Source organism: Dendropsophus ebraccatus, chromosome 4 (assembly GCF_027789765.1).
Source record: "Dendropsophus ebraccatus isolate aDenEbr1 chromosome 4, aDenEbr1.pat, whole genome shotgun sequence".
In the NCBI taxonomy this organism is placed as follows: Eukaryota; Metazoa; Chordata; class Amphibia; order Anura; family Hylidae; genus Dendropsophus; species Dendropsophus ebraccatus.
This window is the reverse complement of record NC_091457.1, coordinates 36,581,355-36,604,686: the sequence shown is the minus strand read 5'-3', so window position 1 is coordinate 36,604,686 and position 23,332 is coordinate 36,581,355. Positions and strand designations below refer to the sequence as shown.

Below are 23,332 nucleotides of genomic sequence, written 5' to 3'. Positions count from 1 at the left end.
TTCCTGAGCTCTCCGGGTGCCAGATGGGAAATACTCACCGGCTGCTCCTGGGGTGTAGAAGATCATCAGGAGGTGGTGGTTTCTGATGCCAGCAGACGTGAATTTACTGTGCAGCGGCGGGAGGGGGTTAAAGGAGTCCTCACCTTTTTCTGATTTTAAAGGGGTCCTCCTTTTCCCCATTTGAGGCAAATGAACCCCAATGATGTTAATGGCGCCTCATTTGCCTCTAGGTGTTACAGTGGTTATCTAGGGAGCTGAACAGGCATTTCCTTTCCTCTCTCACCGGCATCTCACTTCTGGTTTGGTGACATCTCATCCTGACAACTTCTGACCCGGTTTAGAGGTGGCGGCTGAGGTGGGAGATCAGGTACTATGGTGTGATCACCACATGTGGGTGAAACCAGTCCCGCCGGTAGTGGCCAGTGTATGCACAATGATGCAATGTCGTGTGTACATTGGCTACCACTGGTTTCACACGCATGTGACAATGACAGCGAAGTACCTGCCCCACTGTCTCAGCCCGCTGCCTTTATGCCAAGTCAGATAGTGTAGAATGAGAAGATACCAAACCGGAGGAGAGACAAAAGGAAAGGTAATGCCTTCTAGCTCCCTAGCTAACTTATCTAAGGGCGCCTCCTCCAGACCCCTCTAGGTGTTCTTAGAGTCTATTTTTGATGGTAAAAAGGGGGCTCCTCCTCCCCCATATGAGGCAAATCAATCCTCCTGATGTTACGGGCCCCTAATTTGCCTCTAGATGTTAAAAGGGGTTATCTGGGGAGCTGAAAAGATATTTCCACCACTACCAGCATCTCACTTCCAGTTGGGACTCATCTCATCCCAACATTTTCTGACCTGGCAAAGGTCTGAGACAGTAGATCAGGTACTATGGTGTGATCACCTTATGTGGGTGAAACTCGCCGCCAGCAGTGGTCAATGTGCGCACAATGTTGTGATGACATTGGCAACATTGTTTGTACATTGGCCACCACTAGTCTCACCCGCATGCGACAATCACAACAAAGTACCTGCCCCACTGTCTCAGGCCGCCTCCGTTTCGCTAGGTAAGAAGATGATGGTGTGAGAGGAGACCAAACCAGAAGTGAGATGCCGACGAGGAAGGAAATTGTCTTTTTAGTAACCTAGATAACCCCTTTAAGGGCACCTCCTCCAGACCCTCTAGGTGTTCTTAGAGTCAAGTCCTCCTATTTTTGATGGTAAAAGGGGGCTCCTCCTTCCCCCATAAGAGGCAAATAAATCCTCCTGATGTTATGGGCCCCTATTTGCCTCTAGATGTTAAAAGGGGTTATCTGGGGAGCTGAAAAGATATTTCCACCATTACCAGCATCTCACTTCCAGTTGGGACTCATCTCATCCCAACATCTTTTGACCTGGCAAAGGTCTGAGACAGTAGATCAGGTACCATGGTGTGATCACCACATGTGGGTGAAACTCGCCGCCAGCAGTGGTCAATGTACGTGCAATGTTGTGATGACATTGGCAACATTGTTTGTACATTGGCCGCCACTAGTTTCACCCGCATGCGACAATCACAACAAGGTACCTGTCCCACTGTCTCAGGCCGCCTCCGTTTTGCCAGATAGGAAGATGATGGTGCGAGAGGAGACCAAACCAGAAGTGAGACGCCGGCGAGGAAGGAAACGCCTTTTTAGTTACCTAGATAACCCCTTTAAGGGCACCTCCTCCAGACCCCTCTAGGTGTTGTGAGTGTCTATTCCTCCTATCTCTGATGGTAAAAGGGGGCTCCTCCTCCCCCATATGTGGTAAATGTGTCCTCCGGATGTTATGGGCGTCCCATTTACCACTTGATGTTCCGGACGCCTCCTCCTCCAGACAGCTCCAGATGGTCGGGTGTCTTCTCCTCACTCTGGCGGCGCGGTGTTACCTAGATAGGATATATAACAAGCCATGTGTTAATAATGACAGGTTACATATATAGGCTCCATATGAATATACAGTCAGAATAAAAGTGATCTGAAGTGTGATGGGATTTTGGATACTCACCTTTACTCCTCCTTGATGGCGCAGCAGCAGCAGAACAGCGCCCGCAGTCTATAAGGGAAGGAGAAAAACCAGCATGACTTTCCTGAGATCAGACCCGTCAGCAGTGATGGGGAATAGACATTACACTGGAGAGAGGGGACTCAGTGCTATCCTAGTGGGTGAGATACAGGCGGCAACATGTCACTTGTATGTCTGTATTATGTACATGAGGCCTTTCGTGGTTATTATATGTGACTGGTAATATAATACATAGTGATGACATGAGGATATACAGTGCAGCAATAGAGGAGTGTTATCATATAAATGTATCATCCCATATATTTACCTGGATAAGATGGATCTCCTCCTGCTGCTGCTTCTGCCGAGGAGAAATGACCAAGAAATGGAGGGAAATCAATGGTTAGTGTAAGGAAACCAGAATTTCTGAGCACATTATATAGAAACAATGCTCTTTTACCAGCTCTATTCACACCTGCAGTAATATACTATTCACCATTTCCCACAATAGAAATTAGATCCCACCTCCAAATAGAGCACCCCCCATCCTCTCTCTATATACAGGATAGAAAATAACAATTCCTTGCATTCACAATGTTATAAGTTTTGTTTCATTACCTGGGGATCTCCACGGCCGTCCCTTGGTCCTCATCGTCCTCCTCTTCTTCTCTGTGTATAGAATGTAAACCATCTCGTATATAAATATATTGTTATATTACACATTACATATTTAATTGTAAAGAAGGTGATTGCAATAGTAATGTAGTGAGCTGTACACTGCTCTATACAATGACCATATAGTACTGTATATTGCAGGTACGGCCAGCTAAAGTATAAAGTGTATGTGGACCTTAACAACTAAGTCCCCTATCTGGCCCTCCCACTGCTCTTCTCTCTATACATGACATGGGGAAAACTGATCTCCCTGCTGCAGCCCTTACCCTTCTATCTCACACATGTATCGCCCCCCGCCCTCCAATCAACCCCTCCCTTAATAATACACTTTACACCTGTTTCTTTGGAAAATATATGGCCACAGCAGCCAATGTTTATTAACATAAATAACATAAAACATAAACAATCAATCCAATATAACATATCAACATAAATAGCCATAACTATGCTATCTAACTATTATCCCAAAACCAGAAGAAGGGGGTCCTTGAGGCTAAGAATCCCAAGTGTACGAACCTGCCATCTTACTCTTCTTATGCTCCCCGCCCCCAGCCGGTTACCTCAGGCTCAAGGGCCCTCCGTGCCTTAATCACCGCTGGCCGATTCCTTACCAACTCCACCAACTACTCCCCGGGACACCACCCAGACAGGAGCCCATACCCCTCACCATTATCCAGTGAGCCACCAGTTAAAGTGGGGTCCATTTCTTATTATGTGCCCCCCCCCCCCGTTATATCAACCAACCCCAAGGACCCCCTACCCCGCCAATCCAGCTGCTATGACAAAACAACCCGTCCCAACCCCCCGAATGCAACAGTAAACCCAAATAACCTTAGGGAGGGCGGGTGGGACTCCTCGGCTGCCGCTCCACCTGTGGCTGCACGTGCTCAACAGAGGAGGGGTTTTATATCCCCTCCCCTGTTCTCCCGCCCCAACTCCCCCTCCCTCCTGCTAACCCCCTGCCCCTTCTTTTAACCCCTTCCCGACAGTTTCCCTGTCATGCCGGCCTCCCTCCAACTCCGTCTTCGTCCGGCCTCTCTGGATGGGAAAAAAAATAAACGTGTATTCACAATACTATAAGCTTTGAGCCCTCACCTGGGGGTGTCGTCAGCCACGTCCTCTTCCTCGTCGACGTTGATTTCACTGTGTAGAGAACATAAACCAGCTTGTGTATATATATATATATATATATATATATATATACAGTATATATACACACATTCTGTCTTCCTGCCACTCCTCTCTCTATACAGTATAGTAAAAAAAGAACTTGTATTCACACTACTATAAACTTTGAGCCCTCACCTGGGGATGTCCGCATCTTCCTCGTCATCGTCGATTTCACTGTGTAGAGAACATACACCAGCTTGTGTATATATATATATATATATATATATATATATATATATATATATATACACATATCCTGTCTTCCTGCCGCTCCTATCTCTATACAGGATGGTAAAAAAAATAAACATGTATTCACAATGCAATATGCTTTGAGCCCTCACCTGGAAATGTCCGCAGCTTCGTCCACCTCCTCCTCTTCGTCAGTCTCACTGTATATAGAACATAAACCAGCTTGTGTGTATAAATATATATAGACATTTATTAAGACCGGAGTAAATCCAGCAGGACCTGTACCTACCACAAGGCAGCTGCAGAAATCTACAAGTGCTCCGCAGCAGGTGTAGGTTTCTGCCCTGAATTTTCCCTGTTTTTCGGCATAAACCATGATAAATTAGTAGCAGATGGAGGCCACAGCTTTTTGTGCCCCTTCTCAATGTGCTCAGGGCTGCACATATATAAATCTGCCCCATAGTTTTTGGGGATATGGGTATATAACTTTGTAAGTTTTGGGCGTGGAACACAGATATAAATGGACTCATATAATCCATCTATATCATGTAGATGGGTGATGCCTCTTCAGACTTACACGATGGTCTCCAGGCTCGGGATCCAGCTGTGCAGTGGGTACTTGTCGTCTCTGTAACAGAGAACATAGGTTTGGTTAGGATGATTGTTACTTTTTCCCATTTGAAACTTTCAGAAAATGTTATTTACTGTGACATCTCAATAAGAACATGAAATCCATCAGGATATTTATTAACCCCTTGTCATCGCTGCCAGTTGTCCCCTTAAGTGGATGTGCACATTGAGGAATAGGCGAGGAATTTGAAGTTGAATCCGCTCTTAGGGTGTGTTCACTCTTTAGAATCTGAACGGATAATCTCCAGTGGATTCCGCCGCTCGCCCCTGCTCGCACCCTTGTGCCTCTCCACCTGTCCCATAGACTTTATTCTATGGTTGGGCGGATTCCGCCATCTGCCCAAAGAAATGACATGTCAATTCTTTGGGCGGATGGCGGAATCCCCCCGACCATAGAATGGAGTCAATGGAACAGGAGGAGATGCGAGCAGTGGAATCTGTGGCAGGTTATCTGGTCGGATTCCATAATGTGAGCACACCCTAAATTTCCGCTTGAAATTCTTCCCATAAAATTTGAATAGAGCAATTCCATTGTGTTCAATGGTATTTCTGCTCTGTTGTTAACACACCAGAATTTTCTGCCGCGGATCCGCCTTCCGACAAGGAATTGACTAGTCAATTTTTTGGGCCGATTCCGGCAGGGGAATCCTATAGAAGTCAATGGGGATTGAATTCTGCTTGAATTCTACTCCTATTCTGCCAGAGCTGAATAGATGAATTTCAAGCAGAAAATTTTCCTCTTCAATTCCTCGCTAGTAACCCGCCTCGGATTAGGCCACTCGCGCTGGAACACATCTCCACCCGTGCCATAGCCTCTGTTCTACGGTCGGTCAGATTCCACCATCCACCCAAAGAATTGACAAGTCAATTCTTTGGGTGGATGGCGGAATCCGCCAGACCATAAAATGGATTCTATGGCAAGGGCAAAAATGTGTGTAAGCGGGGCCAAAATTTTTGTAAAAATAATTTATTTGATCTTTTTTTTTGCTGTTTTCGTGTAGTGTAAATACCTGAATATCCATGGGGCGTCCATCACGGCCATCTTCCACCTATGAAATAATAATAAAAATAATAATTGCACATTATAAAGGGGATATTAGTCAGTCCTCCAAGTGCTGCATGTTGAGGGAGGTTTTATAGAAACATGTACATATGAAATCCACTGGCCCAGATATATTATACCTGACTATAAATGCGCTGTTAGCACTGGGTATTAAGGTTGCAATATTTTTGTGGCAATTTTGCACAAAATCTATGCAAAAAAACAATGTATAAAGTACAATATGTGAGTTCACCTTAAAATAAAGTCTTCTTACTTTTTTATATTAAAGGGGTAGTGCAGCGGTTATACAACTTTGTAATGTATGTTATGTCTGTGAATGGCCCCCTTCCCCGTGTCCCACCACCCCCACCCGTGTACCCGGAAGTGTGGTGCGCTATACATACCTGTCACGTGCCAACCCCCATCTCCGATCTTCAGTCAGTGACGTCTTCTTCGGCCGGCCGGCGAACAGCTCCGACTGTCCCGAATGCCGGCCGCCCTCTGCAGCGTCATCCGATGCTCAGCCGCGATTGGCTGAGCATAACTGTGCTCAGCCAATCACGGCTGAGCACAGTTGTGATGCGGCGGAGGGGGGACGGCGGCAGCGATTCGGCCATCCGTCCGAAGATGACGTTTGGCACAAGATGGCGGACGGCCTCGACATGGATCAGGTATGTATAGCGCACCACACTTCCGGGTACACGGGTGGGGGTGGTGAGACATGGGGAAGGGGGCGATTCACAGACATAACATACATTACAAAGTTGTATAACTTTGTAATGTGTGTTATTCTGTGAATAATTTTTTAGCGCCGCACTACCCCTTTAAATCAAAGGACATTTTTTAAAATACCCAAGGAGATGTTGCTAGGCATCAGATCCCTCCTGTGTACCTGTAAGTGTCTTAAAGGTGTGGCTTAACCTGTAAGGTGCCACTGCTTCCCTAGCTCCAAGCCCCCCCTTAGCCTTTCCCCTATCAGCGTGACTGATTGTTTTGGCTTGGCCGTCAGTCAGGATGATAGAGGAGACCTATGGTGCGTTTACACAGACAGATTTATCTGACCAATTTTGGAAGCCAAAGTCAGGAATGGACTTGAAAAGACAGGGAATCTCAGTCTTTCCTTTATGACCTGCACCCTGTTTATAGTCTGTTCCTGGCTTTGGCTTCAAAAATCTGTCAGATAAATCTCTCTGTGTAAACGCACCATTATGGTGCGTTTACCCAGACAGATTTATCTGACAGATCTTTGAAGCCAAAACCAGGAACAGACTATAAACAGGGATCAGGTCATAAAGGAAAGACTGGGATCTATCCCCTTTTCAAATCCATTCCTGGCTTTGGCTTCCAAAATCTGTTAGATAAATCTTTCTGTGTAAACGCACCCTTAGTTCAGACAAAGCGCCATGTTACACGGCCTGATTGACAATGTGAATGAGCACCAATCTGCTAGATCGGCGCTCATTTACTGAGCCTTTTACACAGCTCGATAATCGTGCAGCATGGACTGTATATATATAATTGTTGTCCGTGTAGCCCTTGCATTTAGTGAAAAATAATATTATTTTCTTTACACAGTCATCAGCCATCAGCCGCACATCACTATTACATGTAGAGATATGCATTCGGTGACTGATGATTTTAGGTCAGGACCAAAAGACACCGTCGCTCTTCATTACACGGAGCAATAACCCACTGAATGGTCCTGATTCGGCAGATTCCGCTCGGTGTAATAAGGAAGAGCAGCATCGGATCAGCTGGGCCACAGCTCCTGGTCACTCATGGTCACAACTAAGAGCTGCAATGTGAAGAAATTCAGTGCCTGGGAATATCCCCGTGTGTATGTCTACAAGGCTGGGACTTCTGGTATCCGGCTCTGTCTGTGCTTTATATTTATTGGAATTCTTATCAAACACGTCCCTTCTGTTATTTGCAGAAAAATGCTGGAGCCGGATGAGATGTGAAAGTCACCGCCATCAATGCTTTTGTCTACTTGGTGTTTTCCGTCACTTTGGGACCTTGGTGTGTGCTCTAGGTATGGCGTCTTTTCTTTACATATGTGTTGTGTGTTTTGTTACGTTTTTTGTTTTTCACTTTACAGTTCATGTGATTGAGGTTGGTTTCACACAAGACAGTTTTTTTGGAAATCTGCCTCTGTAATTATTGAGCCAAAGTCAGGAGTGGATCCGGCAGGTAGGAGACATATAAGCGCTTCCTTTATTGTACCCATTACTTTGAATCCACTTCTGGTTTTGGATCAAAAACTGCAATGGCAGCTTTCCAATAAAACTAGCATGTGTAAACCCAGCCTCAAAGAGAAACCAATGACTCACATGCTCTACTATGGGGAAAAACACCACAAAAATCAGACACATAGAAAAACACTTTATTTAAACAAAATGCTGCAAGGTTTGCTAGAAAACAATGCAAGTAATGTAACATTAAAAAAGGGGAAAAATTCAAATCAACTGGTGGCAGAAAATGCCAGAGATTTGTAATCTATGAAAAAAATCTCAAGTCTGCCATTACTTATCAGCTGCTGTATGTCCTGCATGATGTGGTGTTTGCTTAGTAGTCTGGAGAGCAGGAGAGGTTTTCTATGGGGATTTGCTGCTGCTCTGGGCAGTTCATGACATAGACAGAGGTGGCAGCAGAGGGCACTGGAAAGAATACTTCACTTCCTGCAGGACATACAGCAGCTGATAAGTACCGGAATAGTTGAGATTTTCAAGTAAATTACAAATCTCTGGCACTCTGTAGCACCTGATGATTTGAAAGATTTTTTTTGTGCTGAATTGCCCCTTTAAAAAAAAGAAAGCTCCAAATGCTGTTTTTTCATAGGTTTGTTTCTTAATACGTGATCCCCCTGCAAACATGTCTGTGTGACTGATTATATTACTATAATATATGTTACTGTGAGATACTTACTCCAAATGCTCCAGACGCTCATCGATGTCGTCGCTGCTGTGGGTGATAGAATAGGGAAGATAGTGAGAACCAAACACACATTAGAGACATCAGTTTTCTGGCCAATAAGAAAAGGATAGTTCAGCAAACATTTTTTTTCTTTCAAATCAGCTGGTGTTAGAAAAGTGCAAGAGATTTGTAATTTACTTCCATTAAAAAGTCCCAAGTCCTCCATTACTTATCAGCTGCTGAATGTCCTGCAGGAAGTGGTATTCTTTCCAGCCTGGACAGCGGGAAAGGTTTTCTATGGGGATTTGCTACTGCTCTGGGCAGTTCCTGTCTCAGACAGAGGTGGGAGCAGGGAGCAACTGTGTCAGACTGTAAAGAATACACCATTTCCGACAGGACATACAGCAGCTGATAAGTATTGGAGATTTTTTTTTTTCAATAGAAGTAAATTACAAATCTCTGGCACTTTCTGGCAACAGTTGAATTGAAAGATTTTTTTTGCTGAATTACCCCATTTAAAAAATAAAAAAATCTCCTTACACTAATTTTCATAGGCTTGTTTTTTAAGACGAGACTATGAGATACTTACTCCCAATCGTCCGAATCCTCCGCGATGTCGTCGATGTCGCTGCTGTTAGTGATAGAATAGAGAAGATAGTGAAAACCTAACACACATTAGCGACATCAGTGATGATCGGTGTCTATAGGGGAGGAATTATAGGGTCACACAAGTTTTACATTTAACCAAATGCTACAAATTTTGCTAGAAAAAATACAACTAATGTAAAATTAAAGGGATAGTTCAGCAAAAAGTTTTTCTTTCAAAACTGCTGGTGTCAGAAAGTGCCAGAGATTTGTAATTTACTTCCATTAAAGAATCTCAAGTCCTCCATTACTTCTCAGCTGCTGTATGTCCTGCAGGAAGTGGTATTCTTTCTATTGTGGAAAGCAGAAGAGGTTTTCTATGGGGATTTGCTACTGCTCTGGGCAGTTCCTTTTCCCAGACTTAGATGTAAGAGAGCAACAGACTGGAAAGAATACACCATTTCCTGCAGAACCTACAGCTGCTGAGAAGTACTGGAATTTTTTTTTAATAGAAGTGAATTACAAATCTTTGGCACTTTCTGGCTACAGCTAATTTGAAAGAATTTTTTTGCTGAATTACCCCTTTAAAAAAATTGCTAACACTGTAATTTTTATAGGCTTGTTGTTTAAGACGAGACTATGGGATACTTACTCCCAATCCTCCGAATCCTCCTCCTCTGTGTCGTCCTCGCTCCTGTTAGTGGTAGAATAGAGAAGATAGTGAAAACCAGACACACATTAGAGACATCAGTTTTCTGGCAGAACGTCATTAAAGGGGTACTCCGGCCTGGGGGTATTTTTCAGATACGGCCGGGGAGGGGGTGGTTATGGACGGCGGAGGTCACTTACCTCCCCGGTTCCAGCGCCGGGTCCCGGATCGCGCCGCCCTGTACACCCGTCCCCCGGCCGCTTCCTGGTGTGAGCTGCCGCGACGTGACGTCTCCAAGCAGCTTACCCATTCAGCGGCCGAGGCGGAACTCCGTTCCAGCCGATGAATGGGTAAGCTGCTTGGAGACAATAATGATATTTAGAGACATCTTCACGATGATCGGAATCTATAGGGGAAGATGCAGTTAAAATAAATAGAAAATATGATTCTTTGAGTCCTCACCAAGGGAAGTCCACTGCCTCGTCCTCTTCCTCCTCTTCGTCAGTCTCACTGTATATAGATCAGAAACCAGCTTGTGTGTTAAATCTGCCCCATAGTTTTTGGGGATATAGGAACATACATATGTGATTGTTTGGTGGGGAACACAGATATAAATGGACTCATATTGTCATATCCTGTAGATTGATTATTATATCTCTGCTGCTTCTTCATACTTACACGATGGTCTCCAGGCTCGGGATCCAACCGTGAAGCGGGTACTTGTCGTCTCTGTAACAGGGAACATAGGTTTGGTTAGGATGAAACTTTCAGAAAATATTATTTATTATTTCTCAATAAGAACATGAAATCCATCAGGATATTTATTAACCCCTTGTCATCACTGCCAGTTTTCCCCTTAAGTGGATGTGCACATTGAGGAATAGGCCAGGAATTTGAAGCAAGATCCACTTGTGAGGTGCGTTCACACTTCAGAATCTGCACGGATAATCTCCAGTGGATTCTACCGCTCGCCCCTGCTCGCACCCGTGTGCCTCTCCCCCTGTCCCATAGACTCCATTCTATGGTCGGGAGGATTCCGCCATCTGCCCAAAGAATTGACATGTCAATTCTTTGGGCAGATAGCTTAAACCCTCCAACCATAGAATGGAGTCTATGGGACAGGTGGAGATGCGAGCAGTGAAATCCATGGCAGGTTATCCGTGCGGACTGCATAATGGGAACACACCCTAAATTTCCGCTTGGAATTCTTCCCATAAAATATAGATAGAGCAATGTTCTATTGTGTTCAATGGGATTTCCGCTCTGTTATTCACACAGCAGAATTTTCAAGCAGAATTTTGAATTCTGCTTGAATTCTGCATAAATTCTGCTCCTATTCTGTTCTATGGTCGGTCAGATTCCACCATCCATCCAACAAGTCAATTCTTTGGGTGGACGGTGGAATCTGCCCGACCATGGAATGGAGTCTATGGCACGGGCAGAGATGTGTGCGAGCGGGGGCGAAAACTATTGTAAAAATGATTTATTTGATTTTTTTTGCTGTTTTAATGTAGTGTAATTACCTGAATATCCACGGGGCGTCCATCACGGCCATCTTCCACCTATTACATATTAATAAAAAAAATGCATATTATAAAGGGGATATTAGTCAGTCCTCCAAGTGCTGCATGTTGGGGGAGATTTTATGGAAACATGTACATATGAAATCCACTGGCCCAGATTTATTAGACCAGATGATCTGACTATAAATGCGCTGTTAGCACTGGGGATTTGGGTTGGAATATTTTTGTTACAATTTTGCACAAAATCTATGCACAAAAACAATGTAAAAGTACAATATGTGAGTTTACCTTTTTATATTAAACCAATGGACATTTTTTAAAATACCCAAGGGGTGTTACTAAGCATCAGATCCCTCCTGTGTACCTGTAAGTGTCTTAAAGGTGTGGCTTAACCTGTAAGGTGCCACTGCTTCCCTAGCTCCAATCCTAGCCCTCTCCCAGCCTTTCCCCTATCAGCTTGACTGATTGTTTTGGCTTGGCCGTCAGTCATGATGATAGAGGAGACTTAGGGTGGTACTACACGGGCCGATGGGGGCCCGATAATACCTGTAAACGAGCACCGATCTGTAAGAGCGTTGCTCGTTTACTGAGCCTATTACACGGCCCGATAATCGTTTAACAAGGGCTGCATGGACATTGTTACCGATGTCCTTGCAGCCCTTGCTTAAACTATATACATTACCTATCCACTCTCCAGGGCTGCTCCTGCAGTCCGCTTCTCCCCGGGTCCCGCGCGCGCTCTTGCTTCAGAGTTGCCTGTCAGCTGACAGGCCGCTCAGCCAATCACAGGCTGGGACCACCACGGCCTGTGATTAGCTGGGCGGCCTGTCAGCTGACAGGCCACTCTGAACCGAAAGCGCGCAGGACCCGGGGAGAAGACCGCAGGAGCAGCCCTGGAGCGTGAATAGGTAATGTATATCGTCAGTCACCGGCCACGCACTGGTATTACACGTAGCGATGCGCGGTCGGCGCCCGACGAATATAAGTCAGAACCTATATCAACGATCAGATCGTTGTCATCGGCTGATCGTTCCATTTATTACATAGAGCGATAATCCGATTTGGCCGATTATCGTTCCGTGTAATAGTACCCTTAGTTCAGACAAAGCGCCATGTTACACGGCCTGATTGACAATGTAAATGAGCACCAATCTGCTAGATCGGCGCTCATTTACTGAGCCTATTACACAGCTCGATAATCGTGCAGCATGGACTGTATATATATTTGTTTTTAGCGATGTCCGTGTAGCCCTTGCCTTTAGTGTAAAATAATAAAGTATATACATACCTGCCACGCTCCCCAATGCTTCTACCCAGTCCTGGTATCTTCCTGGCTGCTGCTGCCAGGATGATACGGAGGAGCAAGCAGAAGCACCTGGGAGAGTGGCAGATATGTATATACTTTATTATTTTCTTTACACAGTCATCAACCATCAGCCGCACATCACTATTACATGTAGAGATATGCAGTAGGCGACTGATGATTTTAGGTCAGGACTGGAGAGAATACACACTTCCTGCAGAACATACAGCAGCTGATAAGTACTGGAAGAGCTGAGATTTTTAAAGAGAACCAATCATGGGCGGAAATTATTTTTTTTTTTTTCGATAATTAGATTAAAATTGTTATTTTATTAATATTTGTAATTTGAATTAATTACTTTTAGGGCCGCATTTTCGCAATATACCCATTTTCTTTTCCTGTCTCGCGCCGGCTCTTTTGAAAAGAGCCGGCGCGCGACAGGAAGCTCCCGGCATGCTGAGCGGCAGGAAGGGCTCCCATGAGCCTTTGCCACCGCTCTGTAAGTACACAGTGATCCCGCGCTATACAGCGCGAGATCGCTGTGTATGAATATCCTAACTGGGCCTATTAGTCTATTCCTGAAGATACAGACGGCCTGTGCAGTCTGTATCTTATGCTTTTACCTATAGCTGTATAGCGGAGCAGAGCGGAGCAGTAAGGCCGGGGGCGGCCATCTTGATGACGTCAGTGGTGCGTTCCAGCGCTGGAACGCAAGGGACGTAATCAAGATGGCGCCCGGCTTTACTGCACCGCTACAGAGGAGTGGGTAAAGTATAAGATACAGACTGCACAGGCAGTCTGTATCTTCAGAAATAAACTTCATGAACATACAGACTGCCTTTGCAGTCTGTATCTTATACTTTACCTACTCCTCTGTAGCGGTGCAGTAAAGCCGGGCGCCATCTTGATTACGTCCCTTGCGTTCCAGCGTTGGAACGCACCACTGTGACGTCATCAAGATGGCCGCCCCCAGCCTTACTTCTCCGCTATACTGGATTAGGTAAAAGCATAAGATACAGACTGCACAGGCAGTCTGTATCTTCAGGAATAGACTTGGGACAGAGAATCTTTTATTATAGGGACAGTTAATTTCAGGTGATTGGTTCTCTTTAAGTAAATTACAAATCTCTTGCACCAGTTGATTTCAAAGAATTTTGCTGAATTACAACTTTAGAAAAAGAAAGCTCCAAACACAAATTTTCATAGGTTTGTGGTTTAAGATGAGATCTCCTGCAAACATGTCTGTGACTGAATATATTACTATATAGTATTTTACTGTGAGATACTTACTCCAAATCCTCCAGACGTTCATCGATGTCGTCGCTGCTGTTGGTGATAGAATAGAGAAGATAGTGAGAACCAAACACACATTAGAGACATCAGTTTTCTGGCAGAACTTCACCAATAAGAAGGTAGTAGAAAGGATAGTTCAGCAAACTGTTTTTTCTTTCAAATCGGCTGGTGCCAGAAAGTGCCAAAGATTTAGAGATTTGTAATTTACTTCTATTAAAAAATCCCAAGTCCTCCATTACTTATCAGCTGCTGAATGTCCTACAGGAAGTTGTTTTCTTCCCAGTCTGGAAAGTAGGAAAGGTTTTCTATGGGGAGTTGCTACTGCTCTGGGCAGTTCTTGTCCCAGACAGAAGTGGCAGTAGAGAGCAACTGTGTCAGACTATAAAGAATACACCACTTCCTGCAGGACATACAGCAGCTGATAAGTACTGGGGAATTTTTTTTTTTTTTTTTATAGAAGTAAATTACAAATCTCTGGCACTTTCTGGCACCAGTTGATTGGAAAGAATTTTTTCTTACTGAATTACCCCTTTAACAAAAAAAAGCTCCTAACACTAATTTTCATAGGCTTGTTGTTTAGGACGAGACTATGAGATACTTACTCCCAATCGTCCGAATCCTCCGCGATGTCGTAGATGTCGCTCCTGTTAGTGATAGAATAGAGAAGATAGTGAAAACCAGTCACACATTAGAGACATCAGTGATGATCGGGGTCTATAGGGGAGGAATTATAGGGTCACACAAGTTTTACATCTTCAGTAAAGATTTACTAACCCGAAATCCGATTCTCCATCTAAAGAAAAAAAAATAGAAAACCATTAGTTTAGAGAACTGCTTTATACATTGTAGAGATACATAGATACATAGAGATATTATAGACAAAACTCACCCTCGCCATCATCCAGTCCAGCCTGAAATAGGAAATAGAGAGAGTAAGCAGAGGACATTGGTATATTGCTGAGCATGAGACCTCCTTCTGTGTCCATCTGACCTATGTGCTTGGATGGGATAGGGGGTAGGTGGGGGCACTATTACAGTGCTCATCCAGGATTAGAAACATGGGGATTTCTTCCAAAAACAGGAGGGCTGCTGATTTAGTGGGCTATGAAGTAAAATGGTCAGATTTGTAATCCCGCTGTCAGTCCGCTCCAGTAGTCGATTATAATAGGGGCGTTTTGGGCGGCAGCCCGGGGCCCTGAGCTCCTGGGGGGCCCATGACCACCCAAAAAGACTTATACTTTCAGTGGTGTACTGTCTCCTGGCTACACTTCCGCCATGATTTGCAAAAAATCACATGACATTTTTTATGGCAATTTTGCACAAATCAGGACATCATGACATTATCTGTCCTGTACTATGAACGCTAGTGCAGCCATAGTTAGGCCCCCTTCACACGTCCGGAAAATCTGTCCGGATTTCCTATCAGGAAATCCGGACGGATTTCCGGACTCATAGGCTAACATTGGACACGGACACCCTTCCGGATTTTTCCGGAAGGGTGTCCGTTCCGGAAAATAGGACCGGATTTTTTAGATCCTGTCCTATTTTCGTCCGGAAATCCGGCACGGACGCCCCCATAGAAGTCTATGGGAGCGCCGGAATCACGGGCATTTTCCTGATGTATATCAGGAAAGTGCCCGTGATTCCGGAATGGTAGAGAGCCAGGACCTCACCACGGGGCCGACCGCCCGCCCGCTCCGCTCCGCTCGCCCGCCCGCCCCGCTCGCCCGCTCCGCTCCACCCCCCCCTCCCGGAAACTCACCACCGGCCCGCCGCATGCTCCGAACCTCCGACCGCTGCCGCCGCCCGGATATCTGCACTGCACTCTGCCCGGACCTCAACCTCGCTGCCCGGACAGAGCAGGATCCAGGACAGGTGAGATTACCCCTTTAGGACTACTACTCCCACCATGCTCTGATGGAGTTGCCAGGCCATGATGGGAGTTGTAGTTCTGCAGCCTGTGGCCATCCAGGTTGCAGAAGTACAACTCCCATCATGGCTCTGCTGACAGGCCATGATGGGAGTTGTAGTTCTGCAGCCTGTGGCCATCCAGGTTGCAGAAGTACAACTCCCATCATGGCTCTGCTGACAGGCCATGATGGGAGTTGTAGTTCTGCAGCCTGTGGCCATCCAAGTTGCAGAAGTACAACTCCCATCATGGCTCTGCTGGCAGGCCATGATGGGAGTTGTAGTTCTGCAGACTGTGGCCATCCAGGTTGCAGAAGTACTGCAGACTGTGGCCATCCAGGTTGCAGAAGTACAACTCCCATCATGGCTCTGCTGGCAGGCCATGATGGGAGTTGTAGTTCTGCAGACTGTGGCCATCCAGGTTGCAGAAGTACAACTCCCATCATGGCTCTGCTGGCAGGCCATGATGGGAGTTGTAGTTCTGCAGACTGTGGCCATCCAGGTTGCAGAAGTACTGCAGACTGTGGCCATCCAGGTTGCAGAAGTACAACTCCCATCATGGCTCTGCTGGCAGGCCATGATGGGAGTTGTAGTTCTGCAGCCTGTGGCCATCCAGGTACACTAGGGGCTGTGTGGGTACCTGTGATTTATGTTGGCATACTAGACCATCTCATCAGGAAATCCTGAAGGTTTTTCCTGATGGTTTCCTGATGGTAAAAACGGATTACTGTCAGGAAATCCTGATACTATCCTGATGACATTTGAGGTCTCCTGATCAGGATTTCCTGACAGTAAAAACTGACACGGACGTGTGAATGGGGCCTTACAGTGGGGTGGGGGGGCCCAGGCTTGGTGAACAGCCCGGGTCCTATGGTAAAGTTAATCCGCCCCTGGTCCGCTCTGTGGAGAAGGTGGGGGGCAGCCCGAGGACCATATGGATAACACCTATGTTTTTCTATGAGGTCCTGGGGCTGTCTCTACCTTTTCCACGGAGAGGGCAGACAGCAGGATTACTAAGCTGATCGCATTGCTCTTGCATACTGCTCCCCAGTATCTTCATTGCTTCTGCCCGCTGTCCTTAGCCGCTGGTGGAACTCCAGAGACGGTCTGTGAAGTTCCACCGGCAGCTGCGGACAACGGGCAGAAGCCAGGAAAATATCGGGGAGCGGGCAGAGGTATGTATATACTTTATTATTTTCTTTATACAGTTATCAGCCATCGGCCGTGCATCGTTATTACACGTAGTGAAGCGCAGTCGGCGGCCAATGTTTGTAGGTCAGGACCAAAAATAAACAATCAGTCGATGATCGTTGTCTTTATTACAAGGAGCAATAATCTGCAGAATCGGAGCTCTGGCTAGGAGGACCCCACTCTTTTTTAGCTGGGTGTCTGTTTGTGAACCAGCACACTTATGTTTGTGAACAGGTGTGAAGTATCTTTTCAACACAAGGTATTTCTAGTTTTTTACACTCACACTTCTACTTATACCTTTGCCATCTTTCTCTTGGCCAGTAGTTTTTTTTTCTTTATTGAAAAATACAATTACAAACGGGAAAACGAGATATCTGAACAAGAGAGATATTGCAAACCTGATTGTGGCAATCCATTTCTGCGAAAATTCTGTTTTTTATATGCTACATGACCACCTTCCCATTGGAAAATTTGCCCTTGATCCAATATGGCGGCCATCAAAATGGTGACGGAGTCTGAACATCGGCCGCTGTTCCTGCTCTAGCGGCCGTAAATAATAAGTCAATTGTTTGTGCGGCTTTAGCTAACAAACGCCATTGTTCAATACAGCGCGTGAATAAAAGATGCTGTTCGCATAGAGTTCAATGCAGTGCATTATTTTATCACAAGAACGGCCGTTCTTGTCATAAAAAATACATTGTGTGCGCATAGCTTAACACTGAAACTGGTGTTGCCGGCCCACAGCAACCAATCACAGCTCAGCTCAGGAGAATCTGTCAGGTCCGTACCAGGTACAGAGCTGCAGACACAGGCAGAGAGGTGATAGAGAGAGAATACAAGTGAATGGTGGTCCGCACATCCTGAATGTGCAGGGTAGGAGGATGGAGATAGTAGGGAGCAGCTTTGTACCTAATAGGCCCCATGTCAGGTGCACCAAACTACCCCTGCTCGCTCAGGGACCTGTCAGGGCAAAAATGCCCTAATGTAGGTGGAGCCATATGCTACACCCAGGGCATGTGACTGTGCAAACATGTGATGTTCTTTTTGGGCCATTTTTTGTGTGTATTTTTTTTATAACTTTCTTTGTTTTGGCGTCGGCTACAAGCTGCCGTAACAATCTCCCCCGACTATTCCTGGTGGATGGAATCAGTTGGGAGTAAATGATAGGGTTATCATAGGGCATTGGAAGGGAATTGGACAGGGCATCGGTCGCTTTTATAAGGGTGCATACACCCCGACAGGTCTCTGAGCAAGCAGGGGTAGTTTGGTGCACCTGACATAGGGCCTGACATACGCTGCACCTTCGGGATGGGCAGAATACCATTGATCTACAAGCAGTATACATATGGTGAGATCCTCATATACTTTAGTACAGGGGCATTGCTAGGGTCCTAAAACATCCGGGGCATGCTGTCATAAGCGGATAGTAATAATGCCCCCTGCTGTGTCCCCATATAGTAGTAATGCCCCCTGCTGTGTCCCCATATAGTAATAATGCCTCCTGCTGTGTCCCCATATAGTAATAATGCCTCCTGCTGTGTCCTCATATAGCAATAATGCCTCCTGCTGTGCCCCCATATAGTAATAATGCCCCCTGCTGTACCCTTTGTATAGTAATAATGCTCCCTCTTCTGTTAACCCGCAATTAACCCGACCACCATCCCCACACCCACTACCTCACCTGACCCCCTCCACTATCACAATACCCCACCTGACCCCCTCCACACACTACCCCCCACATACACACTATGCCATTTGACCCCCCCCCCCACACACACACACACACACACATAGTGCCCCTTATGGTAGCCAATCCCCCCACAGTGCCCCATATAGTAGCCAATCCATAGTGCCTGGTATAGTATCTAATCCCACCCATAGTGCCTGGTATAGTATCTAATCCCCCCAATAGTGGCCCATATAGTATGCAATACCCCCATAGTGCCAATATAGTATCCAATACCCCCATTAGTGCCCCATATAGTAGCCAATCCCCCCCCCAGTGCCCCATATAGTAGCCAATCCCCCACAGTGTCCCATATAGTAGCCAATACCCCATAGTGCCTGGTATAGTATCTAATTCACCCATAGCGCCCGGTATAGTAACTAGTGCCCCATATAGTATCCAATACCCCCCAATAGTGCCCCATATAGTAGCCAATACCCCCTTAGTGCCCCATGTAGTATCCAATCGCCCCAATAGTGCCCCATATAGTAGCCAATACCCCCATAATGCCCATATAGTATCCAGTACCCACCAATAGTGCCCCATTTAGTAGCCAATACCCCCAATGGTGCCCCATATAGTATCTAATACCCACTCATATAGTATCCAATACCCCCCAATGGTGCCCCATATAGTATCTAATACCCCCCCATATAGTAGCCAATACGCCCCAATATACGCCACATATAGTATCTAATCCCCCCAATAGTGCCCCATATAGTAGCCAATACCCCCCCTAGTGCCCTATATAGTCACCCAATCCAGACCCTCCCCTCTGTGCCCTACTATTGACCCCAACCCGGCCCCCATACTTCCCCACCAGAAAAAAACAAAACCTCACCTGTCACCCGCTCCCAGCAGCTCCTCTCCCGGCAGCGCGCGGTCTCCTGTGATTTTCCGGCACAGGCAGCATAGTACAGAGACGCTGCTTGGGTCGCTTGCCTCTGCAGCCTCTATAATTCATGATAGAGGCTGCCTGACACATCCGGCACAGGCAGCGTCTCTTAACCATGCTGCCGGCACTGGAAGATCACAGGAGACCGCGGGCCGCTGGGAGAGGAGCTGCAGCCGCAGCATTGCCCGTTCCAAAAGTGTCTGGCAGCGGGCAGCCTCCTTTTGACAGCGTGGCGGCGGGTAGCCCACTTGCACCTCAGCCATATGCCCCACACACTATATTATACATCTACTCCCCCGCGCGCCTCCCCTGCGCTTCTACCCTGCGCCTCCTCACCTCCACTTGCGAGATGGGTAGTAGCGGCAGCTTAACGTGTCGCCCGGACGTGCTCCTCCAATCCAATCAGCTAAGAGCGGGAGCGTGGGGCCGTTGCGGCGGGCCGTGGTGCACTCATCCAATCAACACATGCGCCACGACCTGCCACAGCAGCCCCACGCTCCCGCTCTGTGCTGATTGGATTAGAGGAGCATGTCCGGGCAGGCAGTAGGTGAGGCGGAGGGGCAGTCGCGGCAAGCTGCGAGCCAGATGCGGCCATCTAAAGAGCCACATCTGGCTTGCAAGACCGGGGCAGCAAAGATCAGTGGCAGAAGCCTCAGTGTTAAACTGAGACTCTATGAGAGGGCTCACACGCTTCCTCTCTCCTCCGCTCTCCGCTCCAAGAATTGACATGTCAACGCCACTTGACATTGAGGCAGGCGTCGCCCTTACAGTTTGGGGCCTACAGTATAGCAGCTATTTGCCAGTAAATGTATGTTACACCTAATAATAAATCAGAGTGCATTCTAATATATATATATATATATATATATATATATATATATATATATATATATATGGAGTACTCCAGCCATCATGCAAAAAATAAAATGTATTCTTAGAAGGTATCTAGCAGACAATACACAGAACCCTGCTGACATGGTCATTTTGTAATTACATATCAGTAAATAGTTGTACCTTGCCGGGTTTGTTACAGCGCGCTCTCTTCCAGTGCTCTCCTCCATTTGCGGCAAATCCGGAGCTCCATGCTGTCTCACACACGGAGAGTGACCGGCACAGTTCCTCACCACTCACAGCGCTGTGTCTGTCGGCCGCTATGGAGGATGGCCAGGCTGCTGTGCACTGCGGGGGTCCATAGCTGTGCGTCCATAGCTGACGGGGAAGCCTGTCGTGGAATCCTCCCCCCCATTACAATGCGGAGGAGATGCTGCCGTGCGAGGGGTGGGGGAAGGATTCCACTACAGGCTTCCCCATCTGCCGGTATAGCCAGGACAATGTACAGCAGTCGTTGTGCCCCCCCCCCATAGGCCAACCCCAGGACATTGTGCAAGAGCAGCGGTGGCCCCGTTCATCCTTAGGGCATCTCCCCCTTGACAAACCCGAGCAACATGTCAGTGGTGCTGTATTATGGGGGATTACACTCCAGGCTTCCCCATCTGCCTGTAGAGCCCGTAGAGGGACAATGTCCAGCGGCACCCCCCTTATATGTCAGCATCTCAGTGGCTGTGTAATGGGGGGGGATATCACTGCAGGCTTCCCCGCCACCCCCTCTGTGACTCTCCAGCTATTAAATTCTTTATTTAGAGGAACAGCAGGGAAACACAACAACACTCCAGTGCGCCAGTACGCCTAGCAAGTTGCGCACCAAAATAACACAGGAGCAGCTGTGTACAACTCCCATTATGCCCTGGTGACATTACATGACGGGAGTTGTAGTGATGCAACGTGGAGAGCTCCAGCTTGCAGAACTACAACTCTCATCTTGTACTGTCACCACAACATGAGGATGGGGCTTGTAGTTGTGCAACCAGGAGAGCTCCAATTTGGGAAACTACAACTCCCATGAAGTATTGTCCCCACACCATGATCATGGGAGTTGTAGTTCTGCAACATGGATCATACCTGGTTGAATAACCACAACTCCTATCACCACAACATGAGGATGGGGCTTGTAGTTATGCAACCATGAGAGCTTCAGGTTGCAGAACAAAAAAACCATATTGTACCATATATATTATAATTATTTTTATTATTTGACCTTAGAGATCACACAGTAGATCCTGACCCAGTGATAGCATTGTCACATATTACTGCACACCTGGATAACGTCTTAGGCCAGGCCCATGGCTTATGTGTGCTATGTGATTTCCCTCTCCACCTTATAGGAGTATATTCCTTCCTATGTCCGCAGAGGTGCTGGAGATCACATAACACACACAGTGCATGAGCCCGGCCATAGACCACAGCCACCACCCAGCAGGCCAACTAAGCCCCGCCCCCTGCAGGGAACATGGCAAAATGGCAGTTGGAAATGGCTGAACATGGGGAATAAGTAACAGAGTGTGAGGTATTTATAGCTCCCCAATCTACACATCTCCTCCCATCACCACTGTCTCCTATGGGGGGGGGGCACCTATGTGATCATGTGACCAGGGAGGAGTATCTACAGGTACAGATACTCCTGCGCAGGACATCCCACTATGTACACAACCCCATCTCTATACAAGCATCCCACAGTGTATCCTATCTGCTATACCCTGCTATACTGGATGGGGAATTCTCACTCACATGTTCCTCGTAGACAACGGGAAAGTCCGTATCCTCCACGAACTGGTCCTCCTCGCTGTAGATGATGGTCAGCTCTTCCTCCATGTCTCCAAATCTCCTTCTCTCACCAATCTCGCACAAATCGCCTATGTGTGTGAGAAAATTAAATATTACATGGAGAAAACTGATTAAAAATAGAAAATAACAAAAAAAATACCAGGAGCCAATGGATGTGTGTACTTACAGTCCAACTCCTAATAAAGCTCTGAAGGGTCCAGTTTGTAAACAAATGACATCATGATTTTCAATAATCTTTATTTAAACATCTTGATACAATTACTTGTACTAACCATACAATGAACAGTCGGGTATTGGCAGGAATTAGGGTGAATAAAATCTTGGTCTATGCGCTTGGCTGTAGTATTTTAATATGATTTATACTGATACTTGATAATGTTGCTCAAAAAAACAAAAAAATACATTTGATAAAAAGCTCCAGTCCCTTCCTATAAGAATAGTGTTTCCCATATAATTACTATTTTATTAATAGTTTTATATAAGGGTAATAAGTGATTATTATTACATATCTGCAGCTACTTTCCCGCCTGCTCTGCCTGTGTAGGGTTCAGGTCTCTTTTGGGGTTTAGTGTTCAGGTTCATCTTGACTGTTGTGCATTGTTTGCCATAGGCGACCATTATAACACATATGTGTATAGAGAAGTCCAGTCCCCTACACTCAATACACTTCAGCCTGTGACCATATGGGGCATTGCATCTTGTTACAGGGGGCATATCTAACTACTATTGTTATTGTATATGGCTACAGAGAGCCTCTCTAGCTACATAGGGCATTGTTTCTGGCTTCAGGGGCCAGTGTATCTGGGTATAGGGCCCATAATGTATATGGTTAAAGGAGACATTGGGGGAAATTTATCAACAGGGGATTTTTGTAGATGTGGTCTATTTCTGCTTTGGCAAGAATAGACTGGTCTATTTAGGCTATGTTCACACTATGTA

General features: G+C 46.2%; 2 protein-coding genes across 6 annotated transcripts in view; one reads left to right on the top strand and one right to left on the bottom strand.

The window, feature by feature from the left end:
* Positions 1-23,332, top strand: part of LOC138788071 (FK506-binding protein 5-like) — a 122,873-nt gene that overhangs the window by 2,320 nt on the left and 97,221 nt on the right. For all 3 annotated transcript variants that reach the window (XM_069965556.1, XM_069965557.1, XM_069965554.1), the window contains exon 2: positions 7,659-7,757. The gene's annotated coding sequence lies outside the window, so the exon portion shown is untranslated. The remainder of the gene's footprint in view (positions 1-7,658; positions 7,758-23,332) is intronic.
* Positions 1,401-22,455, bottom strand: LOC138788072 (aspartic and glutamic acid-rich protein-like). 3 transcript variants are annotated; one of them, XM_069965558.1, is made up of 20 exons: positions 22,337-22,455; positions 14,881-14,902; positions 14,766-14,784; positions 14,594-14,635; positions 13,989-14,024; positions 11,396-11,434; positions 10,551-10,601; positions 10,335-10,382; positions 9,876-9,917; positions 9,228-9,269; positions 8,651-8,686; positions 5,694-5,732; positions 4,631-4,681; positions 4,206-4,253; positions 4,000-4,038; positions 3,790-3,837; positions 2,638-2,688; positions 2,348-2,380; positions 2,023-2,070; positions 1,401-1,903 (listed from the first exon to the last, which is right to left on the bottom strand). In XM_069965558.1, exons 1-19 carry the CDS (start codon positions 22,418-22,420, stop codon positions 2,025-2,027), a joined length of 816 nt encoding a protein of 271 aa, XP_069821659.1. In that variant the 5' UTR covers positions 22,421-22,455; the 3' UTR covers positions 1,401-1,903; positions 2,023-2,024. The 3 variants fall into 3 exon arrangements, with proteins under 3 accessions (XP_069821659.1, XP_069821660.1, XP_069821661.1); XM_069965559.1 differs by having other exon boundaries at positions 8,651-8,683; XM_069965560.1 differs by lacking the exon at positions 4,000-4,038.